Source organism: Pinus tabuliformis, chromosome Q (genome assembly GCF_031772625.1).
Source record: "Pinus tabuliformis cultivar Carrire ecotype Pingquan chromosome Q, CPIR1, whole genome shotgun sequence".
NCBI classification, from domain to species: Eukaryota; Viridiplantae; Streptophyta; class Pinopsida; order Pinales; family Pinaceae; genus Pinus; species Pinus tabuliformis.
Window position 1 is genome coordinate 711,824,677 of NC_142296.1, and position 26,854 is coordinate 711,851,530.

Genomic DNA, 26,854 nt, shown 5'->3' on the forward strand with positions numbered 1-26,854 from the left:
ATATCTCCTTGCTGCGTAAATAGGTCTCCTCTAGGACTGTGTATAGATCCTCTTTCTAACTGCGGATAAAGAGTCTCTTTCTTGCTGCGTATAGGGTCAATAGACAACGACTTCAGGCCTTCATTTAGGGCCTATATTAGCCCTCTTCTCATCTGCAGATTGAGCCTCTTGAGATAGCGTATAGAGGCTTATTTATGCTGCTTATAAGTCACTTCTTTTCTGTGTGTAGGTGTCCTCATGAGCCTGTGGCTAGGGCATCATACTGCGGCTAGGGCATCATCTGCAGCTAGGGCATCATCTGCAGCTAGGGCATCATATTAGGCCAGCGTATACTCTTAGTGTCTCTCCTTCACCAAAACCCAAAGACGTGGAGAGGAGGAGATCACATGAAGAGTATATGTGAGTGACAAATGACTTCATGCCCTCTTTTATTTATACTAAAACATAGAGGTTGAATAGACATGACTGTTGGGCTTCTGAGCCTACATAAGTTGCTGGCTGACTTGACGATTTGTCCATAATCAAAATAAATTCATATCTTCATAAATACTTATCGGAATCGGATGATCTTTAGATCAATCCTACACCTCTCGATGAGAGGGATCCAAGAAAAATATCAGTTGCCATAAATAAGATGACCCACATGGTGTTTGGCTGCCAAATTTAACATTCTTCCTGTCATGTGCTTTAAAGCCCTGAGGTTGCTCATCATATACTTCTTCCTGGAGAATGTAATGTAAAAAGACAATCTTCACATCCATTTGATGAAGTGTCCAACCTTGGCTAGCAGCAAGGGAAACAATAGATCGAATAGTAGTATAGTAGGCAATTGGTGCAAAAATGTCATCATAGTCTTCCCCCTCTTTCTTGGAGAAATATTTAGCCACGAACCTCACCTTATATTTCTCGATACTTCCATCCGCTCCATTCTTAATTTTGTACAACTATTTTGAAGTCACGATAGACTTCCCTTTGGGTCTCAGAACTACTTCCCACACATCATTTTTCCTGATGGATTCATATTCCTCTGTCATAACGTCCTTCCACACCTGCTCTTTCACTGCTTCTTCAAAGGTGTGTGGTTCAACTTGTATGATGTTGCTCATAGCCACAACATATCCCTGATATCGGCATGGTTTCTTGCTTTCCCTGAAGGTTCCTTTGGTAGCAACACGTCTCTCAGTATCCTATAAAGTGTCACAAAGCCAAAGTGGTCTCTTCTTGGTAGGAGGATCACATGGAAGGGGATCCAAGGGGTCCATGGGATCATGAGAAAAATCAGACTCAGGCCTAGGCACAGAAGGGCCTTCTAGAATATCCATGGCATTGTCCTTCTTCTCCATATTGGGAGGGGTAGGAGTATCCCTTTCTTTCCCATGGGCAAGAAATTCGTCAAATGTCACATCCCTGCTAAACTCTATATTCCTCTGACCAAGCATATATATTCTATATGCTTGAGAATTTTCAAAATAACCAACAAACGCACCTTTCTTTCCATTAGCTTCTAGCTTGTTCCTTTTGTCCTTCGACACATGAAAGTAGACGGGGCAACCAAAGATTTTGAAATGTGCAACATCAAGCTTTACACTTGTGAAAACTTCTTCAGGAGTCTTGTCACCCAAGGCTTGATGAGGAGTCCTGTTTTGAACATAGACCGCAATATTAACAACTTCACCCCATAGAAACTTCAACAACTTTTGATCGTGCAACATAGCTCGGGTAGCTTCCATGATTGTCCTATTCTTTCTTTCAGCCACTCCATTTTGCTCGGGCTTATAAGATATGGTGGTCTCCTTCTTGATTCTTGCTTTCTTGCAAAAGTCAATGAACTCATTTGAATTGAATTCCTCTCCATTGTCAGACCTGAAGACATTGATTCTCTTTCTTGTTTGATATTGTATCAGTGCCTTAAAGTCTTTGAACATGTTGAATACCTGGTCCTTGTGATTCAAGAAGAATATCCATGTCTTACGGGAGAAGTCATCCACAAAGATTATGTAGTATAGGTAGCCACCAAGAGATGACACTTACATAGGACCACATAAATCAGAATGTATGAGTTGAATTATCCCACTGGTCTTGCTTCTACTAGAAGGGAATGGCCCCCTTGTCTTCTTTCCAGTAGCACAAACCAAACATACTCCATCATGATTTGCTTGAACCTCGGGCATTCTAGAAACCATCTTCCTCACGTTAGGCAAGGCATTTTAATGAAGGTGAGCGAATCTTTTGTGCTACAACTCATATGGGCGATTGCCATCATGGACCAATGGTCGGATCGGTCTTCCATTGACTTTATAGAGTCCTTCAATTCTTGATCCGAAGGTGAAGGCATCCCTTAGGCGATATTCCATAGGCCAGGTAAGAACCCTTCCATTTATAAAAGAAACCTTGATTCCCTTGTCCTCCAAGGCAGATATAGATACAAAACCCTTTTTCAATCGTGGCACATACAAAACAACATGTAGATGTATATTTTCCCCATAGTAGATGTATAATTTCTGAAGACAAATAATTTGCAATAAATAAGAGAATAAATTCTAGTTGCTGCAATTAAAAGCAAATGGTATGTGTTGATGTTTTGGGTAGAATCGAGAATATTCTACCCATAGTATTGCACTCATTGGAAAAGTATTAGTACAAGGGTGAGTGATTCATTTTTGTGGCTTGGAAAGAGAGTCGAGAGGGCCGAGCAAGGTTGAGAGGGTCGGAAGGGCTGAGAGGGTTGAGAGGGCCAAGCAAAGCACAAAGATGTGCAGGAGCATGAGACATTGAGAGAGATTCTCTAAAGTAAGAAAGAGATCTACATGAGTAATATTGCAGACTTGTTGTGAGTGAGATATTTAGTTGTGTCGGGTCCAAAGAAAGAGCACAAAGCAACAAAAGGGATCTAGATCATCTAGATCAAGGACAGATCTAGGGCTTGATCTGCTAGATTAGATATAGGGTAATTGTTGTATATGTCATTTACATGAGGGCCATTATCCCAGTAAGGGAGCATGAGTAGGTTTTGAGAAGAATTTAATGAAGAATTCTTGATTGGGCAGGACTGTTGAGAAATCAATACAAGTAGATTAGGGTTTGATTCCTCTTTCTTGATAATTAATTGTGAGTTATGTTGGCTTCTTTTACTTCTTTAGTATCTTATCTTTCATCAAGCAATTACCATGTTATGTGTGTATGAAGATCGCAAAACAAAAAGACACAACATGTAGGCACTATGCCAGGGAAAAACCCCCCTCGAGGGGAAAACCCAGTAAAAAATTCTCTTCCTTCAATGGTATTCTTTGAGACTCCTCAACCTAGACAAAGACCAAACCTTCCCTCCACACCAAGTCAGCCTTCCAGATCTTTGACCCCTTTGTAGCAGCACTTCCACCCCAACAACTTACGACATCAGGCAGCAATTAGAAACAACAACACTTGGAAGACTTCGATCTCCCAAACTAGGGCAGGAACAGAGAGAGAGTAGCTCCAAAGCTTCAATTTTATTCTTCTCCTTAGACTTGACCCAACTCACACTTCCTTTAGACTTCTTTGACCTACTTCGCACTTCTCCGGCTTCCTTAGAGATATTGAACTAGCTTGAGATGAGATGCTCCAAATGAATACGACTTCCTTCTATTTATAAGCTCCAAGTGAGGTCAAATTGGTGTCCTTAGGCCGACTTGATCTCCTTTAGGCCAACTTGGTGTGGAGGTTACATAAATTATATTTGACTCAATAGTAAACATTTTTACATGATTCAAAAACCTAATAAGGGTCTCTTTAAATGTACAATGACTCTATAGACTCAATATTAATTCTAGGAGTCCACAATGGGGACTTTAACTAATACAATGATGACCCAAGCATGAAACCCATGCTTTAATAAGTCATTGATACAATAATAAAATTCTTTTCTTTATTCTTTTGACAAGTATATTACATGATGACTTAAATACATTAATGAAGACCGAACCTAGTTACATTCTCCAACATTCGCTCTTAAATAGGGAGGTATTCATAATATAAAAATATAATGGAAGATCTCAAACTATATGAACAATGAAGAGTTTAGGCATCACAATGCCATGGACTAGATTCTTTACCAGGGAAATCTATCCATTGGTCTCTCAACGGTTTAGGCACTGCAATCCCATGGACTAGATTCTTGACCAAGGAAATCTATCCAAGTGGGAATAAGGTGGACTCAAGCTTTTAGCCTCTGTAGGTACCATCAGGCTTACTCGCTAACCACCAACCCAGGGACCTAGGTGCGTATCCATGGTCAGAGCTCTACGACCCATGCCACCCTCCCTATTTTGGGACCTAGACATCAACACAAAGTGCTGGCCAAATGTCCTCCCAGGCAATGCTTCACTCGCAAAACCTCAACGAATCTCTTCCAATCTCTTATCAGCAATACAATCAACAATATCTACTAAACCAAGCATGTTCCTTAGATATTCAAACTTCTTATTAGGAAGAGCCTTTGTTAGTATGTCTGCTACCTGTTCATATGTCGAGACATACTCCAACTTCACGATCCCATCCTGCACCAGGTTCCTAATAAAGTGGAACTTATTGTTGATATGCTTTGTTCTAGCATGAAACACGTGTAGAAATTATGCTTTCTACACATCTTGTAGAGAAATTGTAGATCAATCTGATAATGCAATATACTAAAGCAAAATACTTGATCTACTTCTACTATCAAACTTTGCGGAAGCTTAATCAATTTGAGCAAGATCAATCAGAACACATATAACAGAGAAGAAGATTCAATCACACATGAAACACAGAAGAATATTCTAGGGAAAGCCTCAGTCAAAAACCCCGCTATCTGTATTATCATACAAGTGGAAATATCTCATGATTACAAAAAGCTTTAGCTCTCAAGCTATCCAACTCTCAGTAGAATCCCTCACGACTGCTCATAGATAGAATAGACAACACATATGCCTTCCTTCAGTTCTCCAAGCCTCCTATTTCCTTGCACAGTTTCTCCTGGGTCCTCCAGCTGCAACCTGTGTGATTCTCACCTCACACACAACACTGACCTCTGAAATAACTGCACAATCCTGAAGGAGTTAATTCTTTCTGCATGGATGAGTTTCCTTTATAGGAAAATTCCTCCAACTGATAGTACAATGTCCCTTCCTTTAATCTCAACTGGGTCTTTCTCTGAACTAACATGAATGAGTTATTTATGAGAGAATATTCAGTGATCTGGAGAACGCTAGTTGCATGCATGCATGCATTAAATGACTGAACTCACAATTAGTTTCTCCAATTTTTTGGAAGTAATTTAACTGGACTTAACTCAGTTAATTGAGCTAACTAATTACAACTCAAATACAACTCATCCTTATCTCCTTAATTAAGGGATAACTTCCTCAATCAAAGGGATAACTGTTGCATGTCTTCACAAAGACTTCATGTTTGATTTTCTCCAACTAATTAACTCAAGATGAATTAATTAATTATTTTTCAAACAGCTGGTGAGACTAAATTCGAATTTAAATTCTCAATTTTGATTCAAGGACAAATCAAAATTGGAATACATCCCGAAATGCTATTTATAGCAATGCTATTTTTAGCATTTCTGTTTTTTTCTATTTCCAACAAAGTTGGAGTATATCCTAAAATGCTATTTATAGCAATGCTACTTTTAGCATTTCTTGTTGCTATTTTCAACAACATGGGATCTCCAGGCATCTTGATACAACTTTGATTGTTACAATTAATCACAGTAGGACGCAGAGACTTCTCGAACAAATCTGTCAGAAGCTTCCTTAACCAAACAACGTCCTTTCCTATTTCACATGCAACCACATATTCTGCCATAGCACTACTTAAAGCAACATGATCTTGCTTCCTACTCATCCATGAGATCATAGCAACTCCGAGACTAAAACATCCTTCGGTAGTGCTCCTTCCATTGGTCTCATTGCCACCCCAATCGAAGTCTATGAAGCCAATTAGCTTGACTTCCTTACTATCATACTTTAGGCAGTGATGTATAGTACCACAAAGATATCTCAATGTGTGTTTGGCAACTATCCAGTGATCATGACAAGGCTGTAATTGAAACTGACTACGAATGTTTACTGCAAAACATATATCTAACCTAGTATTTACGAGATACATTAGGGAACCTACCAACTGATGATAGAAGATAGGATCCACAAGACTAGAATCAGAGCCCCTCAACTTCTTGAGATTGGTGATCATAGGAGTAGTCATCGGCTTGGAATCCCGAATTTCTGCAACAACTTGGTGATGTACTTTCCTTGCCCCAAATATATCTCCCTAGGTCCTTGCCATATTTCTAGACCTAGGTAATAGTGCATCAGTCCTAGATCCTTCATTTCAAATTCAACTGCCAACATCTTCTTGCATTCTTGAATTTTCGCTTCACACCTGTGATGAATAGGTCATCCACATACAGTAGAATAATGACAGGCTTATTATTCACGACCTTGATGTAGAGATTTGGATCAACATAATTCTTTATGAACCCAATTATAAGTAGATATGCATCATGCCCTAGGTGCTTGCTTCAAACCATGTAGGGGCCTTTTTGAGTCTGCAAATATGAGAGTCTCTGCTATTAATTTCAAAGCCTTTGGGTTGTTCGATATACACTTCCACATCAATTGTTCCATTTAGAAATGCGGTCTTCACATCCATTTGATGGATATTCCAACCCATTGTAGCAGCCAATGAGACCAAAGATCTAATGGTAATGTACCTTGCTATGGATGCAAAGGTTTCTTCATAATCAATGCCTTCCTTTTGAGAGAAACCCCTTGCAACGAATCTAGCTTTGTCCTTCTCTATACTTCCATCAAGAACATGTTTGATCTTATAGATCCATTTGGAGTTGACAACCAATTTGTCACTAGGTCTAGGAACGATTTTCCAAACCCCATTTTTCATGATGGATTGATATTCTTCCTGCATGGCTTTCTTCCAAACTTCTTGATGAGCAACTTCCTTGAATGTAGATGGTTCGGCTTTAATTAACTGCGTCATATATGCAGCGTAACTAGAGTATCTCTTTGGTCTTTTACTTTCCCTGAATGTTCGTTTCATAGCTTCATGTCCTTCAACATCTTCTAATGTAGCTTTCCACCAATTTGGCCTTTTCCTTGTGGTTGGGATGATCACAGATTGAATAGGCTTACTTGGTCCTTCTTTTTCTTCTTGATTTGTAGTAGGGTTTTCATGATGATCTTCTTCTTCTTCAAATATGAGAACTTCTTCGTCATCAAAATCAATAGGAATATCCTTTGATTTCTTGTAGGCTTGATTTTCATCAAATATGATATCCCTGCTTACTTCAATATGTCTTCCTTCCTTAATGTAGATTCTATATGCTTTTGAGGAGAGACTATATCCAATGAATATTCCCTTGATACTTGTAGAGTCCAACTTCTTTTGCTTGTCCTTTGGAACATGGATGTATGCTGGACTTCCAAAGATTCGGAGGTGATCCACACTCGACTTCTTTCCTGTGAATGCTTCTTTGGGTGTTATATTATTAAGACTTCTATGATGACTTCTATTTTGAACGTACACGACTATCATTGCTGCTTCTCCCCATAAGAATTTTGGTAGGTCTTGATCAAGGAGCATAGTTTCGAATGCCTTCTTCAATTGACCTATTCTTCCTTTCGGCCACTCCATTTTGTTCGGGATGATAGGGAACAATGAGCTCCCTCTTAATTCCTACTTCCTTACAATAAGTGTATTTCCCACCCTTGTCGGACCTTAGAGTTTTTATCTTTCTTTCGGTTAGGGTTTCCAATTCGGACCTAAACTCCTTGAACTTATCAAATACTTCATCTTTTGTTTTGAGAAGGTAGAGCCATGTCTTTCTAGAATGGTCATCAATGAATGCCACATATTAGAGATGACCTCCAAGTGATTTGTTAGACATCGACCCACACACATCAGAATGAATGAGGTCTAATATTTCTTTAGACCTAGTTTCACTATTTGGAAATGTCTTTCTTGTATGTTTTCCCATAGAGCATCCCTTGTACACACCTTCACGATCTAACTTCATATTGGGAATGCCATGAACCAATTGACTAAGAGTAGGGATGACCTTATAATGTAGATGACCATATGTTACAATTGGAAACTAGGGCGAAACTCTATGTGGGTCTTCTTATGTATGGTAGCGAATATTTTTCTTGGATTCCTCTCGTCGAGAGGTGTAGGATTGATCTAAAGATCATCCAATTTCGACATGTATTCATGGAGGTATGAATTTATTTGTGTTATGTGACGATTCGTCAAGGTTGGCCAACAACCAATTAACCCCATCTTAACCTCAACGTTACACTATAAATAGAGGTGGCTTGCAAGTCATTTCAGGCACATCTCTTCTAATCTCTTTCTCTCCACTTGCTTAGGTTTTGGTGGAAGGAGAAGTCTCTAAGAGAATACGTTGTCCTAAGAAGATATCTAATCCTAGCCGCAGATCTAAAAAAGAGGAAGCCCTAGCAGTAGTTTGGCCGCAGTCAAGGGAGGATCATCTAGACGCAGTTAAAGGGGATATGCCATGCCCTACTCCACATTCTGTAAGAGACTAGGACGCAGTCAAAGGAGGACTTATATGCTGCTCACAAAAGCCCTAAACGCTGTCATAAGGAAGCCCTACTTACAGTTAAGAAGAAGTTTAAACACAGACCTAAAGGCAGATTCCCTAACTGTTGTTCTAAATGAGATCAAGGCACAGTCATGAAGAAGCCCTAAATATAGTCAATAAAGGATGCCCTAGCCGCAGTAGAAGGGAGCCCTAACAACCGTTAAGGAAGAGATATAACCGTTGTGGAAGGGAGTTATGGTTGCATTCAAAGGAGGTCTATATCCGCAGCCAAAAGAGCCTAAATCCGTAGACAGAAAGGGAACTCTATCTGCTATCATGTGATGCCCTTATTCGTAGTTATGGAGAAGCTATATCCGCAACAAAGGGAGGAATGATCAGCCGTGGAACATAAGCTCTATATGCAGTTTGAAGGCAACCCTAATCTGTTGTTAAGAGAGGCCCATTAGTAGTCTTGTGGAGACTCTTATATGCAGCTCAAAGAGACCTTGTTACAATCACCTAGCCGCTTTCATAATGCTACATTGCTGTAGGTGACAACGTGGCCATTTCAGGACTTGTTTGGGTATGTTCAAGCTATAGGAACTCGGTATGATGGGTAGGAGAATCTGCTCAAAGGAGGAGCTAGGGGCTGCTGCTTAAGCGTTGTTTGGATCATTGTTTGGAGGGACTATAGCTATAGTCCACTGCTGGACTAGGTCGTAGGCCATAGCCAACAGTTGAAGGTCTCTAAGTGCTGCGTTAAAAAAGACAACAACCTTATAAGGCAGCGTGTGGTTGGATGGTTTGTATGAAATCTAGCTGCAGTCAATAGGTGGACTGTGGGGTGTGTCTAGGATGCTGCAACACACTGAGTGTGTGCCCTAACCAAAAACCAGGTCTACCACGAAATGCTTCAGTCCTTGCTGCATATGAAAGGTGCCAGATTAGCAGCCTTGACATGATTAATAAAGCAGCAAGGAAGGAGAGTCTTATGGAAGAAAAGCTTCAGTATGTTGAGTAATCGGTTGAGCTGCGCTATGCCTATCATCTGTTGCATTGTGTCATCCTCATGGTGAAGATCTCTGATGTCTGATCTTCTATTTTGGCAAGTCAAGTATTGAATTCTAATGTATTTGTACTATTTCTCTCTGCTGAACTATTGAAGAATATAAGAAGAATTGATCAAGGGTTTCCCCACATTGGGGTTTGTCCTTGGTTGGTGCCACATCTTGTGTCCTCTTTCTTTGGGTTGTCTTCTGATGTTTATGTTTATGTTCTATCTGCACTTTACTATCACGTTGATGTGATTGCTAATCTGAATATTATCATTGGGCTAATATGAAAAATTGAAGTAAATTTCTCTAAGCATAGAACATACCTAAAATTAACATGATATCAGAGCTGAGGTGAAGACAAAGCCCAAGCAAGAGTGAAAGAGAAATCACCGAAGACAGTTGGAAATGACAAAAGGCTCAATGGGTTCCTCATCCCACTTCTTGAGAGCAAGAAGTGTTGGATTACGTGAAGGGTAAAATCCCTGAGCCTCCATCAAATGCACCAGCTACTCCAAAGAACAATTTCACCAAGGGTGAAGTCGAAGCAAAGAAGTCTATCAGAGATTCTATTGACAAGCGTCTGGTGGTCTACCTAAAGGTCACTACAATGGAAAGTCCGGATCTAAGGATGGAAAGAAGGGCAGATACCTTGCTTGCAATAAGTTTGGCCATTATGCAAGGGAGTGTCCAAATAGAAGGGACACATCTCATGATGATGATCACAATCATTCCAGGGCATCTTCAATGATCGAAGGAATGACAGGTACAATGGAAAAGGTAAAAGGAATGCAAGACATCAAGGGAATGGCCGACTCTCCAAGAAAGCAAGGAACTCCAGGTATGAAGAATCAAATGTTGTTTCTGATAAGCAAAAGGAGTATTATCTTATATCGGCTCTCTCCTCTACCTCTCCTCTGGATTCGTTGGGAAATTGGCTTATTGATAGTGGTGCTTCAAGCCACTTCACTGGATACAAGGAAGCGCTCTCTAATCTGATAGAGAAGGAAACAATCTTGGAGATTATACTTGGAGACGATGCCACCTATCCCATAAAGGGTGTAGGGAATGTTACTCTTCAATTGGATCAGGGTAACTCGCAAGAAGTTTTTTATGTACCTGATCTCAAGAAGAACCTGGTGTCCATTTCGGCAATGGAAGACACAGGTTATAAGGTGGCATTTATTGATGGAAAGTTATGTGTTTGGAAAAGGAATTTTAAAGATGCTTTTACTCTTGGGTTTAGGGTTAGCACTTTGTATCAAGTTGTAGGAAGTCCATTGGGGACCATGTGGTGTGACACATCCCTTCAATGGCACCGGAGGTCTGCCCATCTTCATTGTGGGGCCTTACTCGATGTAAGTCAAATGGTGACAGGGATGCTTGAATTCAAAGAAGAGCATGAACGTACATGTCCGAGATGTACCAAAGGAAAACTTACAAGGGGGTCATTCCCCTCATGTAATAGCAAGACCATAGATGTAGAAAATTGCGTGGCGTTTGAGATTCATGATCGGGAATCTCATGTATGTAGGTTGAAGAAAGCTCTCTATGATTTAAAGAAAGCACCCCGGGCTTGGTAGGAAAGGATTGATAACTATCCGATGAAGTTGAGATTCACTAGGAGTGAAGTCGATCCAAATCATTTCTTTAAGGTTGTGGATGGTAGATCTCTCATACTGGTACTTTATGTGGACGACCTCTTTCTGACAGGTGCAGATCCTCTCATTTGCAAAAGTAAGAGGGAGTTGGATTCCAAATTTGGAATGGTGGACTGCAAGCTTGTGACTACCCTGATGGAGCTTAACTTTAAGAAGTTATGTGATAGTGCTGCCGTACTTGATTTGGGAAATGCCTCTGAGTTTCATCAACTCGTAGTAGTATTGATGTTTTTGGTGAAATCTTGTCTGGATATATGTTTTGCAGTTAGCATGTTAAGCCCATATATATTTGAGCCTCATTGGATTGGTGCCAAGAATCTTTTGAGATATCTTCGGGGCATAATCTCTCATGGATTGAGATACATTGCCGGAAATGTGAAGAAGCTGCATGATTATTCTGATGTTGACTAGGCAAGCAATTTGGAGGATTGCAAGAGCTCTTCTGGGTGCTGGTTCTCTTTGGGTTCTGCTTCGATATCCTGGATAACTAGGAAGCAAAAGACGGTTGTTTTGAGCACTGCTGAGGCCAAATACATAGCTGAGAGTATGACCTCCTGTGAAGCTGTCTGGTTGTGGAAGGTCTTCTGTGAGCTGTTTGGACACGTGCTGGATACCATCGTGATCTTCTGTGACAGCTGGGTGGGATTCGATTGTTGAGAAATCCCATCTTGTATGATCACTTCGAGCATATAGACATCAGGTACCGCTTTATCTGGGATATGGTACAACGAGGAGCAAGAAGGCTCCAACACATTGGGACTGATGTGCAGGTCGCTGATATTTTGGCGAAGCCCCTAGGACAGGTCAAATTCGTGACTTTCTGAAAACGACTTGGAGTCGTGGAGAGACTCTCTTCTGAGGACCCTGTATGATATGGACATTGAGCTCTGGACATTGAGCTCTGGGAGCTCCAGGGGGCTTGGGGGTACTTCTTGGAGTGATGAGCAACCATAGGGTGAGTGGTGTCAGGCTAGGAGGTAACTTCTCAAATGAGATTATGTTTTTTCATTTGGGCTACTCATAGTTATATACATGAGGGAGTGACTCTTGAGTTTCATCTCCCGATGACTCTTCATTTTCTCTTATTAATTATTTACACTATTTACAATTGTTTACCCAATCCCTATGATTAGGTGTCAACATTCCCGCCCATAATCTGAAGGGATGTTGGTGAGTCTAAGCATCGTTTTGAATCTTTCAAGATGTTCTCTTCCAAGCACTTTGGTGAAGATGTTTGCAATCTGCTCATTAGTGGAACAATGGCAAAGATGGATTGTTTTGGCCTCAACATGATGTCGAATCAGATGATATTTTGTATTGATGTGCTTCGTTCGATCATGGAACTTTGGGTTCTTGGCCAACTTTATTGCAGAGGTATTCTCAATCATGAGTGGAGTCGAATATACTTGTTTTACCTGCAAATCTTCCAGAATTTTCCTGAGCCACACAATTTCTTTTGTTGCCTCAGCTGCTGCCAGATATTCTGCCTCTGTTGTGGAATCTGCTGGCACTGATTGTTTGCGTGATCTCCAGGGGACAGCCCCTGATGCAAGACTCATAGCATAACCAGAAGTAGATACCCCAGTTTCTTTGTCTCCATCGAAGTCTGAATCAGAGTATCCAATCAAGCTGAAGTTGCCCACCTGTGTATATTTGAGTCCAAAGCCTTGAGTTCCCTTCAAGTACTTTAGAACTCTTTTTGACCAATGTCCCTCACAAGGCTTTTGCATAAACTTGGAGAGGATTCCAACAACAAACGAAATGTCTGGTCTGGTAGTAGTCAGGTAGTTGAGACTTGCTACAAGCTATCTATACTTTGTTGCATCCTCAAATTCTTTTCGTTCAATGGGTGTGAGCTTTAAGTTTTGTTCCATTAGAGTACTTAGAGGATTGCATTCAACCATGCCAAACTTGTTCAACAAATCTCCAATGTACTTCTTTTGAGAAAGTAATATGGAATTCGGATGTTGAGTTACTTCAATACCAAGATAGTAATGAACATAGTCCAAATTAGTGATTTCAAAACCTTTCCTCAATTCCTTCTTTATGGATGCAATGTAGCTCTCATTGTTCCATGTCATCAAAAGATCATCTACATATACCACAAGATATACAACTGTTTTGCCAACTTTCTTGCATCATCAAGATCATAATGTTTGAAATTGAGTTTCAGAAGATGCTTAGTTAATTTTTCATACCAAGCTCACGGTGCTTGTTTGAGGCCATTCAAGGATTTCACAAGTTTGCATATTTTATGTTCATGTCCTTTCACAGCAAATCCTTCAGGTTGGGACATAAAAACATTCTCTTTTAGATCTCCATTTAAAAAAGCAGTTTTTACATCCATTTGATGGACTTCCAACCATTCTGAGCTGCTAGGGCAAAGATTGTCCGAATGGTAGCTCATTTTGCTGTGGGGGCAAAAGTCTCCTCATAATCAACCCCTTCCTTCTGTGCAAAACCTTTTGCCACAAGGTTGTCTTTGTGATTGTCAAGTGAGCCATGAGCTTTATACTTGTTCTTGTAGACCCACTTGCAGCCAATTGGTTTGGTTCCAAATGGAGGATCAACCAGCTTCCAAGTGCCATTCTTTATCAAGGCATCATACTCTTTTTACATCGCTTCTTTCCATTCATCATGAGAAGCGGCTTCTTTGAAGGAAGTTGGTCCAAACTTGTAGACAAATTCAATTCACAATCATAAGAAACATCCATATCAACAGGTGAATTAGAGTCATCTACATCACCTCCATTTTGCCGGGTTGAATTTCTTGTTCTTGTCTTTCCAACCTCATCAGGATGAACACTTTCAAGTGTCTTTATCAGCCACTTTGGGGGACCTTTCTGAGATGGTCTAGGCTGCTTGGTTGATTGAGTTGGGACTGAGTCAAGATTGAGTCTCCCATTCTGTCAATCACATCACTCAAAATATCATCAGTGGTTGGCGTTTCATGCAGGGGAGAGAGTGCTTCAGAAGAAGATTCCACAGGTTGATCCAGTATAGGAATCCCCCCTTCAAGATGTGGAATATGATTATCAAATTCTCGAAATGATTTTGCATTTGCGAATCTATCTAGGCGATCAAGTTGCCGCTCAACAACATCATCAGCTTTGCTTGATTCAAGAAAGATTACATCTCTAGATACAACAAACTTTTTATTGACTTCATCATAGAGACAGTATGCTTTGGAGGTGTTTGAATACTCCAAGAAGATACACTTGCGACTCCTTGCACCAAGTTTGTTTCTATGTACCTTTGGTATCAAGGCATAACGGGTGGTACCAAAGACCCTGAGATGCTTTAGCGAAGGAATGTGCCCATACCACATTTCATAAGGAGTCTTGTTTCTAATAACATTAGATGGACATCTATTCTTTACATATACAACAGATAGAACTGCATCAACCCAAAACATCAATTTTACATTCTTGAAAAACATCATGGATTGCACCATATTTAAGATTGTTCTATTCATTCTCTCTGCTACTCCGTTTTGTTGGGGATTATAAGGCACAATTGTTTGATGTTTGATCCCATGTTGGCGAAGATAGTTTTCAAATTCATTTGAAGTGTATTCTTTTCCATTATCAATGCGAATAGAGCCAATATGAGATTGTGCATCATTTTCAATGCATGTATGAAAGTTCTTGAATGTTTGAAAAACATCAGATTTGTTATTCAATAAATAAACCCAACACATTCTGGTGTAGTCATCAATAAATGTCATCATATATTTATTTCCATTTGCAGAAGGAACAGGCATTGGACCACATAAATCTGAATGAATGAGTTCAAGTTTTGTATGTGCTCTAGAATGTGAATCATGAAAATACTGTTTTCTATGCTTTCCTAGAATGAAAGCATCACAATGCTTAAGTTTCCTAGGAATTGTAGGCAAACCAATAACACCATTTTTCTTCAACAAGCGGAGGCTGTCATAGTTCAAGCGTCCAAATCTAGCATGCCATAATAAACTTGATGGAAATGTACCTTCATCATAATGAGAATTGTATGAGAAATTTTGTGCACGAGTAGAGGTACCTTGCAACTTGAGAAGCCTTTCTTCTTCTATGCCCGTCATGACAAGTGAGTGATCTGATTCTTTTCTCACCTCAACCTTGCCATCAAACATATGAATGGAGTGTCCTTGTTGGCGGATGTGGACCAAGGACAACAAGTTTCTCCTCAGCGGTGGGAGATATAAAACATCATGCAGAAGAAAGTCTGGAAGACCACGCAATTTAAGCTTGATTGTGCCAAGCCCAGATGGCTTGAGTTTTGATTTCTTTGCCAAGTATACTGCTCCATCAACATTGTTAGTAAATTCTTCAAAAAAATTTCTTCTAAAGGTCATGTGGCAAGTTGCTCCGGAATCAAGCAACCAATCATTTTTCCAAGAAGCATGTGAAGCATTAAATATGTCTTCATTTACTCCAATATTACAATGTGCCACAACATAGTGAGTGGATTCAGGCGCTTTCCCTTTCTCTTTGTCATTAGTTTTACCTTTGGGTTGGTTTCTTTCCTGTTCAATTCTGTCCCAAGGCAACTTGCATGTGGATGCATCATGTGATCCATCTCAATTGCAACGTATGCAATGCAAATGTGGGTTTTCACCTTGAAAGTGTCTGCCCCCCCGCCTCTGAAATTTCTTCTTCCTCTTCCTCTTCTTCTTCTCTCTATGTGCAACACACACAGCCACTTTAGAACACTGAGGAGCTGTCTTATTCCCAAAAGCTTTCTCTCTTTCAGCAAATTTTTTCACAAGGGAGTCAGGCAATTTCTTTGAGGTTTCCATTTGCTTGCAATGACTCAAGATAATTTGAGTAAGTGGGATACAGTGCCTTGACAAAAGCTATAAGAGGAATGTCCAGTTCAACATTCGTGACTTTGATATCATGCATAATAGATTTTGTAATTCAAGGCTGAACAATTTAATCATGAGTTGAACAACTTCAAGTGCAGAGTGTGAGTCATAGAGTTCTTTCTGTGTTTGTAAGGCTTCAAAAGCATTTGAAAATGGCGAAATATGGCGACTCACCTCTTCATTTACTGATGCTGCTATCAAGGCATAAGCCTTGTTGTTCTTGTTTTCCCAAATGACGAATTCCTTGTTTGAGGTAGGCTGTTCTGGTTTTTTGTCTCCGTCTCCAACACACACTCCTTTCCTTAGCTCATTAAAAATGAGTATGTGTTTGATTTTCCGTGACAATTCTGGATAGTTCTCCTTGCCGGTGAGAACCACTCCCACAATAGATATCAATGAATGCATTTTAAAAATCTGTGTACTGTAAAAAAAATATACTTCTGCTGCCAAGAAATAAGACTTCTGTGGTAGTTTTGTAAAAATTTACAATTCTGATATAAATATGTATCAGAGGTTTTATATAAGGGAGGGAGTGTATAGGGGAGGGTTTATATAGGGGAGGGAGGGTTTATATGAGTTCGGGCCCCAAGATTATGGAGAAGTGGAGACAAGGGTTTAAATACGGGGGTAATGACATTCGACATATTTGATTAACAAAAGACAAGCTTTAAGCGTGGTCTCAATACAAGTCAAGGTAGAAGCAGGATCTAAGCAAATAGATGTGCGTGTGACTATTGTATTTAGTGTTCTAACAAACACAGCAAAAATAAAACAACAACATCAATATTTAATGACAGGAGCAATGAAATGGAAAATGGGCCGAGGAGTATGACGGGGACTCAAGGTTGCGCTCACAAAACAGTGCACAGGTCGAGAGTTGACGCTACGAGTATGGGAGGGTTGGATATATGTGGAGAGGAGGGGCCGTATATATGTGGACAGGTTCACCATGATTCCACAGGGGTGGCTGTTGCAGAGGTATGAGGGGCATATGGACGGGGACAGGGAGTGGAGGGAGCACTGCGAAGTTTTATAACAACGGAATATCAACGAGTGGTATGGCGGACACAGTGTTTAATGCAGAGCACGAGGAGGCACAACGAGTGGTGGGAACTGCTGACAGCCTCAAAAAACAATGCACATGAATTTATACCAGGAACAAGGAGGTATGGGGAGAGATACTTCCGCTGCGCCATACTAGGAGAGATACTTCCGCTCAACCATACACAACGTTAACAATGATACTTCCGCTCAAAGATCTTCCGCTCAACCATCAGAGTGGCGCAACCATTCAACGTAATGAAAACCAAGGAAATCAGAGTTAACACTGAAATGGGGAATGGAAATCGAAGAGAGGTCGCTGATATATAGTGAAGAAATGCAAAGCAAATTGGAGCGAGAGAGGTCGATGATTTGCAATGAAGAAATGCAAAGCGAAGAGAGGTTCGGTTCTTTGATGAGAGGATGAGGAATTTGTGCTGGCAAAAGGCAGATGTGTCAGGTTGCAAAAATGCAGAACATTGGCAGAATAGGCAGAATAGGCAAAAGGGAGTTACAAGGGTAGGAATGCTAAAAATAGAGCTGGCTCTGATACCATGTCAGGCCAGGAGGTAACTCCTCAAATGAGATTATGTTTTTCCATTTGAGCTGTTCATAGTTATATACATGAGGGATTGACTCTTGAGTTTCATCTCCGGATGACTCTTCATTTTCTCATTAATTATTTACACTATTTACAATTGTTCACCCAATCCCTATGATTAGGTGTCAACAAATGGTTCAACCTTCCCCTAATGGTTTGCTATGTAGGCAGGATGAGTGGTTCATCCTTCTCCTGCTGAGACACAATCATAGGGTGAGTGGTTCAACCTTCCCCTGGTGATTTGTTGTGTACACGGTGAGTGGTTCAACCTTCCCCTAGGATACCCCATGGTGACATGTAGGCAGGATGAGTGGTTCATCCTTCTCCTTCTAAGGGTCCCATATGATATGGACATTAAGCTCTGGGAGCTCTGGGGGGCTTGGGGGTACCTGGAGTGATGGGCAACCATAGGGTGAGTGGTTCAACCTTCCCCTAGTGGTTTGCTATGTAGGCATGATGAGTGGTTCATCCTTCTCCTGCTGAGGCACAATCATAGGGTGAGTGGTTCAGCTTTCCCCAGGTGATTTTTTGTGTACATGGTGAGTGGTTCGGCCTTCCCCTGGGATACCCCATGGCGACATGTAGGCAGGATGAGTGTATCATCCTTCTCCTGCTGAGACATCCCACCCATGCAGTCTGGGACTCATGGGAAGTACCTCTAATCTGGCCAATGAGCAGGGAAATGAGGATAGGGACCATATTACTACAGATGGATGCATCGTGTAGTACCGTATTGCCTATGCTAGATGATATTGATCTGGGATCAATTGGAACTGACTTCGGGTCAGTAAGAGTGGTATGGGACACTCTTTTTATCTGGAACTGATTTCGGATCAGTAAGAGTGGTATGGGACACTCTCTTTATTTGGAACTGATTTCAGATCAGTAAGAGTGATATGGGACTCTCTTTATTTGGAACTGATTTCAGATCAGTAAGAGTGGTATGATACACTCTCTTTATATGGGACTGACTTCGAGTCAGTAGAGAATGGTATGATACATTCTCGATCACTTCTTCTTCTTCATAGTTCAGCAGAGCAGTGTAGGGCATTGCGTTGATGGCAGAGATAGTACAGTTTGGCAGATGGATTAGCAGATGGAGTTCTCCCTATTTGAGAGCGAGTGTTAAATTAAAATTGGCAACTAGGGCCAAACTCCATGTGGGTCTTCTTATTTATGGCAGCTGATATTTTTCTTGGATTCCTCTCGTCGAGATGTGTAGGATTGATCTAAAGATCATCCGATTCCAACATGTATTCATGGATATATGAATTTATTTGTGTTATGTGATGATTCGTCAGGGTCGGCCAACAACTAATTAACCCCATCTTATCCTCAATGTTACACTATAAATAGAGGTGGCTTGCAAGTTATTTTAGACACATCTCTTGTGATCTCTTCCTTTCTGCTTGTTTAGGTTTTGGTGGAAGGAGAAGTCTCTAAGAGAATACACTGTCCTAAGAAGAGATCTAATCCTAGCCGCATATCTAAAAAGAGGAAGCCCTAGCAGCAATCTGGCCGCAGTCAAGGGAGGATCATCTAAACGCAGTTAAAGGGGGTAAGACACTAGGACACAGTCAAAGGAGAACTTATATCCTGCTCACAAAAGCCCTAAACGCTGTCATAAGGAAGCTCTACTTACAATTAAGAAGAAGTCTAAACACAAACCTAAAGGGAGATGCCCTAACTGTTGTTGTAAACAAGATCAAGGGACAATCATGAAGAAGCCCTAAACACAGTTAATAAAGGATGCCCTAGCTGCAGTAGAAGGAGAGCCTTAGCAGCCATTAAGGAAAGGATATAGCCGTTGTGGAAGGGAGTTTTGGCTGCATTTAAAGGAGGCCTATATCCGTAGCCAAAAGAGCCTAAATCCGCAGACAAAAAGGGAACTCTATCTGCTGTCATGAGTGCCTTTATTCCCAGTTGTGGAGAAGCCATATCCGCAGCAAAGGGAGGACTGATCAGCAGTGAAACATAAGCTCTATATGCAGTTTGAAGGCAACCCTAATCTGCTGTTAAGAGAGGCCCATTAGTAGACTTGTGAAGACTCTTATACGCAGCTCAAAGAGACCTTGTTATAGTCACCTAGCTGTTGTCATAATGCTACATTGCTATAGGTGACAACGTGGCCATTTTAGGACTTGTTTGGGTATGTTCAAGCTGTTCTTGAACTCGGTATGCTGGGCAGGAGAATCTGCTCAAAGGAGGAGCTAGGGGTTGCTGCTTAAGGGCTGTTTAGATCATTGTTTGGAGGGACTATAGCTATAGTCCACTGCTGGGTTGGGTCGTAGGCCATAGCCAACAGTTGAAGGTCTCTAAGTGCTGTTCAAAAAGACAACAACCTTATAAGGCAGCGTGTGGTTGGATGGTTTGTATGAAATCTAGCCGCAGTCAGTAGGTGGACTGTGGGGTGTGTCTAGGATGCTGCAACACACTAAGTGTGTGCCATAACCAGAAACCAGGTCTGCCACGAAATGCATCAGTCCTTGCTGCATATGAAAGGTGCTAGATTAGCAACCTTGACATGATCAATAAAGCAGCAAGGAAGGAGAGTCTTATGGAAGGAAAGCTTCAGTATGTTGAGTAATTGGTTGAGCTGCTCTAGGCCTATCATCTGCTGCATTGTGTCATCCTCATGGTGAAGATCTCTGATGTCTGATCTTCTATTTTGGCAAGTCAATTATTGACTTCAAATGTATTTGTACTATCTCTCTCTGCTGAACTATTGAGGAATATAAGAAGAATTGATCAAGGGTTTTCCCACATTGGGTTTTGTCCCTGGTTGGTGCCACATCTTGTGTCCTCTTGTCTTGGCTTGTCTTCTGTTGTTCATGTTTATGTTCTATCTGCACTTTACTATCATGCTAATGTGATTACTAATCTGAATATTATCATTGGGCTAATATGAAAAATTGAAATAAATTGCTCTAAGCATAGAACATACCTAAAATTAACGCCATACCTCCTATGCCATAGCTCAATGTGATTGATTTCCATATGAACCAAAGCTTGAGGATGTGGTGTAATAACTCTATAAAGGCTTCCTTCACGAACTTCAATAACTCTAGGTTTATCAATGTTAGAGTCTTTTCCCCAAACCAATACTTTTCCATCAACAAAAGCAACTCTATTCCCTTTATCTTCTAAACAAGAAATAGAAAGCAAATTCTTTTTCAAACCTGGAACATATAGTATGTTGTTGAGGTGCAACTTCGATCCATTTTCTAGCTTCAACGATGTTGATACTAGGCCTCCAACAACAAAGCTTTTGTTGTCACCCAATTCCACTGCATGAGAAGATGGCTCCTTTGATAGTGTATGAAGTTGTTTACTTTCTCTTGTCATGTGCATTTATGCTCCACTATCATTGATCCATGCATTGTCATCACTAAGAGACCTTGTAAGAGCATCCAAGAACACTTGACTTTTGACCTTGTTGAATAAGTAGTAGATGACCTTCTTGATCCAATTTCCAGCAGTGTTGATACCCATTCTTATGTAGTTCATCAAAGAGGGAAAATCCATACCAACAAAGTGATCTTCAACTTTTCTTGACCTTAGCTCTGATACTATGTTGAGAAATCAGTACAAGTAGATTAGGGTGTGATTCCTCTTTCTTGATAATTACTTGTGAGTTATGTTGGCTTCTTTTACTTCTTTATTATCTTATCTTTCATCAAGCAATTACCATATTATGTGTGTATGAAGATCACAAACCAAGAAGACACAAGATGTAGGCATTATGCTAGGGAAAAACCACCCTCGAGGGGAAAACCCAGTTCAAAATCCTCTTCCTTCAATAGTATTCTTTGAGACTCTTCAACCTAGACAAAGACCAAACCTTCCCTCCACACCAAGTCAACCTTGCAGATCTTCGACCCCTTTGTAGTAGCACTTCCACCCGAGCAACTTCGACTATGCAGCAACATACAACATCAGGCAACCACTGGCAACAACAACACTTGGAAGACTTCAATCTCCCAAACTAGGGCATGAAACACAGAGAGTCGCTCCAAAACTTTGATTTTCTTCTTCTCCTTAGACTTGACCTAACTCGCACTTCCTTTAGACTTCTTTGACCTGCTTCGCACTTCTACAACTTCCTTAGAGATATTGAACTAGCTTGAGATGAGATGCTCCAAATGAATTCGACTTCCTTCTATTTATAGGCTCCAAGTGAGGTTGAATTGGTGTCCTTAGGCCGACTTGGTGTGGAGGTTACATAAACTATATTTGACTCAATAGTAAAACTTTTTACATGATTCAAAAGCCCAAGAAGGGTCTCTTTAAATGTACAATGACTCTATAGCTAAGTTGCAGGAAACGTGGCCCTAAGGGGAAACGAAACGAAACGCGTTTCCCGTACCGTACGGCCTGGAAACGCGTTTCCGGCCGTACGGCCACGTTTCCCGAAACGGAAACGTGGCCGTACGGCTAGAAACGCGTTTCCAGGCCTTACGGGCACGTTTCGTTTTTTAATTTTTTTTCTAATGTAGATCTCTTACATTTGTTTGCCCTAGTGTTGATATGCAGTTCATGGTAATGTTAAATTCTTAAAGTAAAAGTGATATTCTCCTTTATTTTTCATTTTCATCCTTTTACTTAAATTTTTAACATTACCATGAAATGACTCAGGATGTTTGAGAGTGGTTTCGCCGTCATTGGATTTCATATGGAGAAAGTAGAATTTTAGATCTTACTCAAAATCCAGCAGACTTATCTGTTTTTCAGGATTTCAGGATTGGGGGATTTCAATGTTTCCATTGGATTTTATCATGTACTAGGGTATGGAACTTGTATTTAATCGAGAGAACAAAGCCCTTATGCAGGGGAGACTCCCAATAATCAAGAGAATGTAGGGTACTAGGGTATGAAACTTGTATTTAATCAAGAGCACTAAGGTCATTCGACTACGTAGGAGGAGACTCCCAATCAACCACGAGACAAAAAATTAGAAATTTCTCGTGGCTGATTTTGGATATTTCTATTTTCATTATGTGATTATTCATGAGTAAATGTGATGTAAATTTAGATACTTATAGTCTATGCATTGACAATTGACAATTTTATCATAATGTAATAAATTAGAATGTATCATATATGCTTTATGATTGCACATATTTCTTAAATTCCTAATATATATATATATATATATATATATATATATATATATATATATATATATATATATATATTCGCGTTTCCCCGTTTCCAAAATTTGGGGAGGTCGCGTTTCGTTTCGCTTCCCGTTTCGGAAACTCGTTTCCGTTTCCCTGTTTCGTGCAACTTAGCTCTATAGACTCAATATTAATTCTAGGAGAACACAATGGGGACTTCGACTAATATAATGATGATCGAAACATGAAAGCCATGCTTTAATAAGACATTGATACAATAATAAAATTCTTTTATTTATTCTTTTGACAAGTATATTACATGATGACTCAAATACATTAATGAAGACCTAACCTAGTTACATTTTCCAACAAGAACTTGTGTGTAATATGTTTACTGTGCATGATGTAATTGCTGGTTTGATAAGTTCTGTTGTGCATAATTTGTTTATGGTTAGACACATCTGTTGTTTCATTTCATTAACTGTGTAAAGTTAATAAGAAGTTGTTACTAGATCTGGTGTGTGTGTGTGCACTGAGTCTAGTGCCCAAAATTCTAACATGGTATCAGAGCATGGTCTCTGAGAAGGGCAGTTGGATCTGAGATTTGCACAAGTGACAGTTTTGAGAGGGAGCTGTAGGAATTGTTGCAGGTAGCAACAATGTTTTGAAGACCCATGCCAAGAGAGTTGGCTAAGTATGGCAGATTGCTTGTATGGGCCGTGAAGGCCAGGATCAATAGGCCTAGTGAGACATGGAGTAGATTGTTCACATGAGGAGTTGTGGATAGTTGCAGCTTGGTGTGTAGACAAAGAGAAATGGATGAGAGATTCATTCATTAGATGTGTCGAGATCTTGAGAGGAGATCAACACGAGAATGAGAGATTCATTATGATCTAGGTGTGAAGGTCTTGTGAAGATATTTGTGCTTGTAGGGGTCGGGTAAGGGCCAAATCTATTCCTGTCATAGGAGGGGGGTTGAGAAGGTAGGACCAAGATGATCGGAGTGTTGAGATAGCCGTTGGAGATCCAAGTGAGAAGCTTGGAGTGAAGGTGAAGTAGAGACCTTGAGGACTGAGAAGGCCTGTGATCTGAAGTTCGAGGGAGCCAAGCTTCAGAGGGAGTGAGCAATCTTAGGAGGGAGTCAGTATTTAGAGGGAGTCAACAGGTTCAGTGGGAGTCAACAACTCAAAGGAAGACAACCTTCAGGTTCAGGAAGTCATGGTACAAGATGGAAATGCAAGATGCTCAAGAGTGGGAGACTTCTATGAGCAGCATGTCTTCAAAGAAGGGTCCTTGACATGCAACAAGAATTGTTTCTATGTCATATGGAGCAGTCATGTTAGTGGATCAAGGGTGGAAATGTGTTCTAGGTTCGAAGGCAAAGCCACTTCCAAGTGGTGTTGCGACAGTACATCCCTCTCTAAGAGGGAGTATTTATGTTTTTGGTAGTATTGGGAGGATTCTGACATGTGGGGCAAGTGGGCTAAGTGATGGGGCTTTGCAGCCATAGTCCCATGGTATTGCGCCCTTTGGAAAAGCATAAGTGGATGGGTGAGTGATTCACTCTTGTAGCTTGGCAAGAGAGCCAAGAGGGTCTAGCAGGGCCAGAAGGCGCAAGAGGGCTGGAAGGGCTAAGAGCATCGAGAGGGCCAAGCAGGGCGTAGAGACGTGTAGGAGCATGAGTCATTGGGAGAGAGATTCTCTCAAGTAAGTAAGAGATCTGCACGAGTAATATTGCAGCTTTGCTGTGAGTGAGATACTCAGTTGTGCCAGGTCCGAGGAAAGAGTACGGAACAGCAAAGGGGATCCAGATCAGCCAGATCAAGGACAGTTCTAGTGTTTGATCTGCAGGATCAGATCCATGGTAATTCTTGTGTATGTACTTTCCTCGAGGGCCATAATCTTAGTAAGGTAGCCCAAGTAGGTTCTAAGAAGAATTTAATGAAGCACTGTTGATTGGGCAGAACTTGTGTGTAATATGTTTACCGTGCATGATCTAATTGATGGGTTTTATAAGTTTCGCTGTGAATAATTTGTTTCTTGTTAGACACATCAGTGTGTTTCAGACTTTAGTGCATTAGCTATGTAAAGTTAATAGGAAGCTGTTTCCAGATCTGGTGTGTTTGCCTGCACTGAGTCTAGTGCCCAAAAATCTAACAGTAAGCCATTAATGTAATGCAGGTTTTGAGGAGAATGTGGGGATGGGCTTCTATCCATGATTTGATGATATTAACCTTGTTAAGGCTTTGCATGCACAGCCATAAATTTGATTCCCTACCTTTGGATGTTACTATGGGTACTTAAAGTTGCTGAACAGACTGTGTGAACGGAACCTTGGCTTTTTTCAAAGTGGCATGAAACTTGGAAATGGATATGGGCTTCAGAAATAGGAATACCAGGAAACACAAACCCTCCCGCCCCCTTGAATGGGTATGTCAGGGTAAACACAGGGTAAACATGAAAGATCAATTTGTGGGTAAGGTTAATTTGTTTTTATTTTCCATAGATTAGGGTTTTCAAACTTTCTATGGGTTGGTTCCATGCCCCTCATGGCACTTGGGTGGTCCCTAAGAACTTGAAAAATACATTGAAATGTGGGGATTTCATGCTGAAAAGCCTTTGAAACAGTCTGAGCAATGCTGTATGGCACTTCCAAACCATGAACTATTGTACAGTATGGCTCAAGGTGTTTCCGAGGCATTTCTGCATTTCAGCAAGTTTCCAGTACTATTACATGGGTGGTTTAGGTGTTTCCTGAAACGTAGGTTTATGGTATAAAACTCCTTTCCATACTGTTACTCCAAGCTTGTTGGGTGGAAATTTAAGATCATTATAATTAGCCAGTTTTACAGTTTAGAAGAAAGGCATTGGCTAGGAATAGCTTTCCTTTTTCTTGCACCCACCCCTTGCTTATCCAGGGTCTGGATGGATGAAAATTAAAGACTTCTCCTTTATGGAGAAGATATTACTGAAATGATTCTGGAGTCACTCTTCCTATATGGTGCATTCATATTACATCTCTGTTGAAGTGAGTTGACTGCTAATAATCAAGCATCAGAATATTAGTCAAATTAGTGTGGATGGGCTGGGAACTTGTTGAGTTTTTGTGCTACGTTGCTATTATTCCATATAATTTTTTTACCCATATGACTTTTACTTGGACTGCTTTTTGGTAAACAATTGCCTTTGCAATCCAGTTTTGTCATCCATTTAATTGCTATTTTTATATAATGAGCTATAGACTGCTAAGGGTATGTGTTTTCTAGATGTCTTCTAGAGACTATCCTAATGTGCCTGTAGTTTCTACTCTTGGTGCTACAGTCTACTAGTCATCATTGACCAATAAGTAGTTTTATTTCTTATGTTCTCAAATGGATCGCTTCTCGTAGGTTCTTATTGTAGTTTTAATATGCATCAAAACATGCAAATGCAAGTTTTTTAAATTCACTTTTTTGTTTTATTCAGGAAAGAAAACTTCCAAATCAGATAATAGTGGAGAATCTGGTGAAGAAAAATTATCTGGAAAGGAGGCTGCATTACAGGCAGCCTTGAGCCATATAGCTAGTACTTTTGGCAAGGAGGCTGTTATGTGGCTGGGGCGTAGTACTGGCCCTAGAAATGTACCCGTGATTTCAACTGGATCTCTTGGCCTAGACATTGCACTAGGGATTGGTGGGTTTCCAAAGGTAAAGTCCTGATCACTTTTGAGACCATCTATGTTTTAAGTTTTATGATCAAATATTCAACATTGGTAATGCCTGCAACCTTCACAACTCTGGATTTCCTTTTAAAAAGACTGAACCGACAGGGGACTCTATACTCAATACTGGTCTCAGTTCTAGAAGATCACTTAAAATTCAAAGTATATGCTCTGCCAGATTGTTTTTAATGTTGTACAAAGTTTTTCTGGTACACTTGTGAGGGAAAATGG

General features: G+C 40.5%; 1 protein-coding gene across 1 annotated transcript in view; it reads left to right on the forward strand.

Annotated features, from left to right (window-relative positions):
* The window catches only part of LOC149221522 (DNA repair protein recA homolog 3, mitochondrial-like), a 223,588-nt gene that overhangs the window by 62,721 nt on the left and 134,013 nt on the right, over positions 1-26,854 (forward strand). The window contains exon 3 of the mRNA XM_089385130.1: positions 26,389-26,609. Coding sequence (XP_089241256.1) covers positions 26,389-26,609 — 221 coding nt within the window. The remainder of the gene's footprint in view (positions 1-26,388; positions 26,610-26,854) is intronic.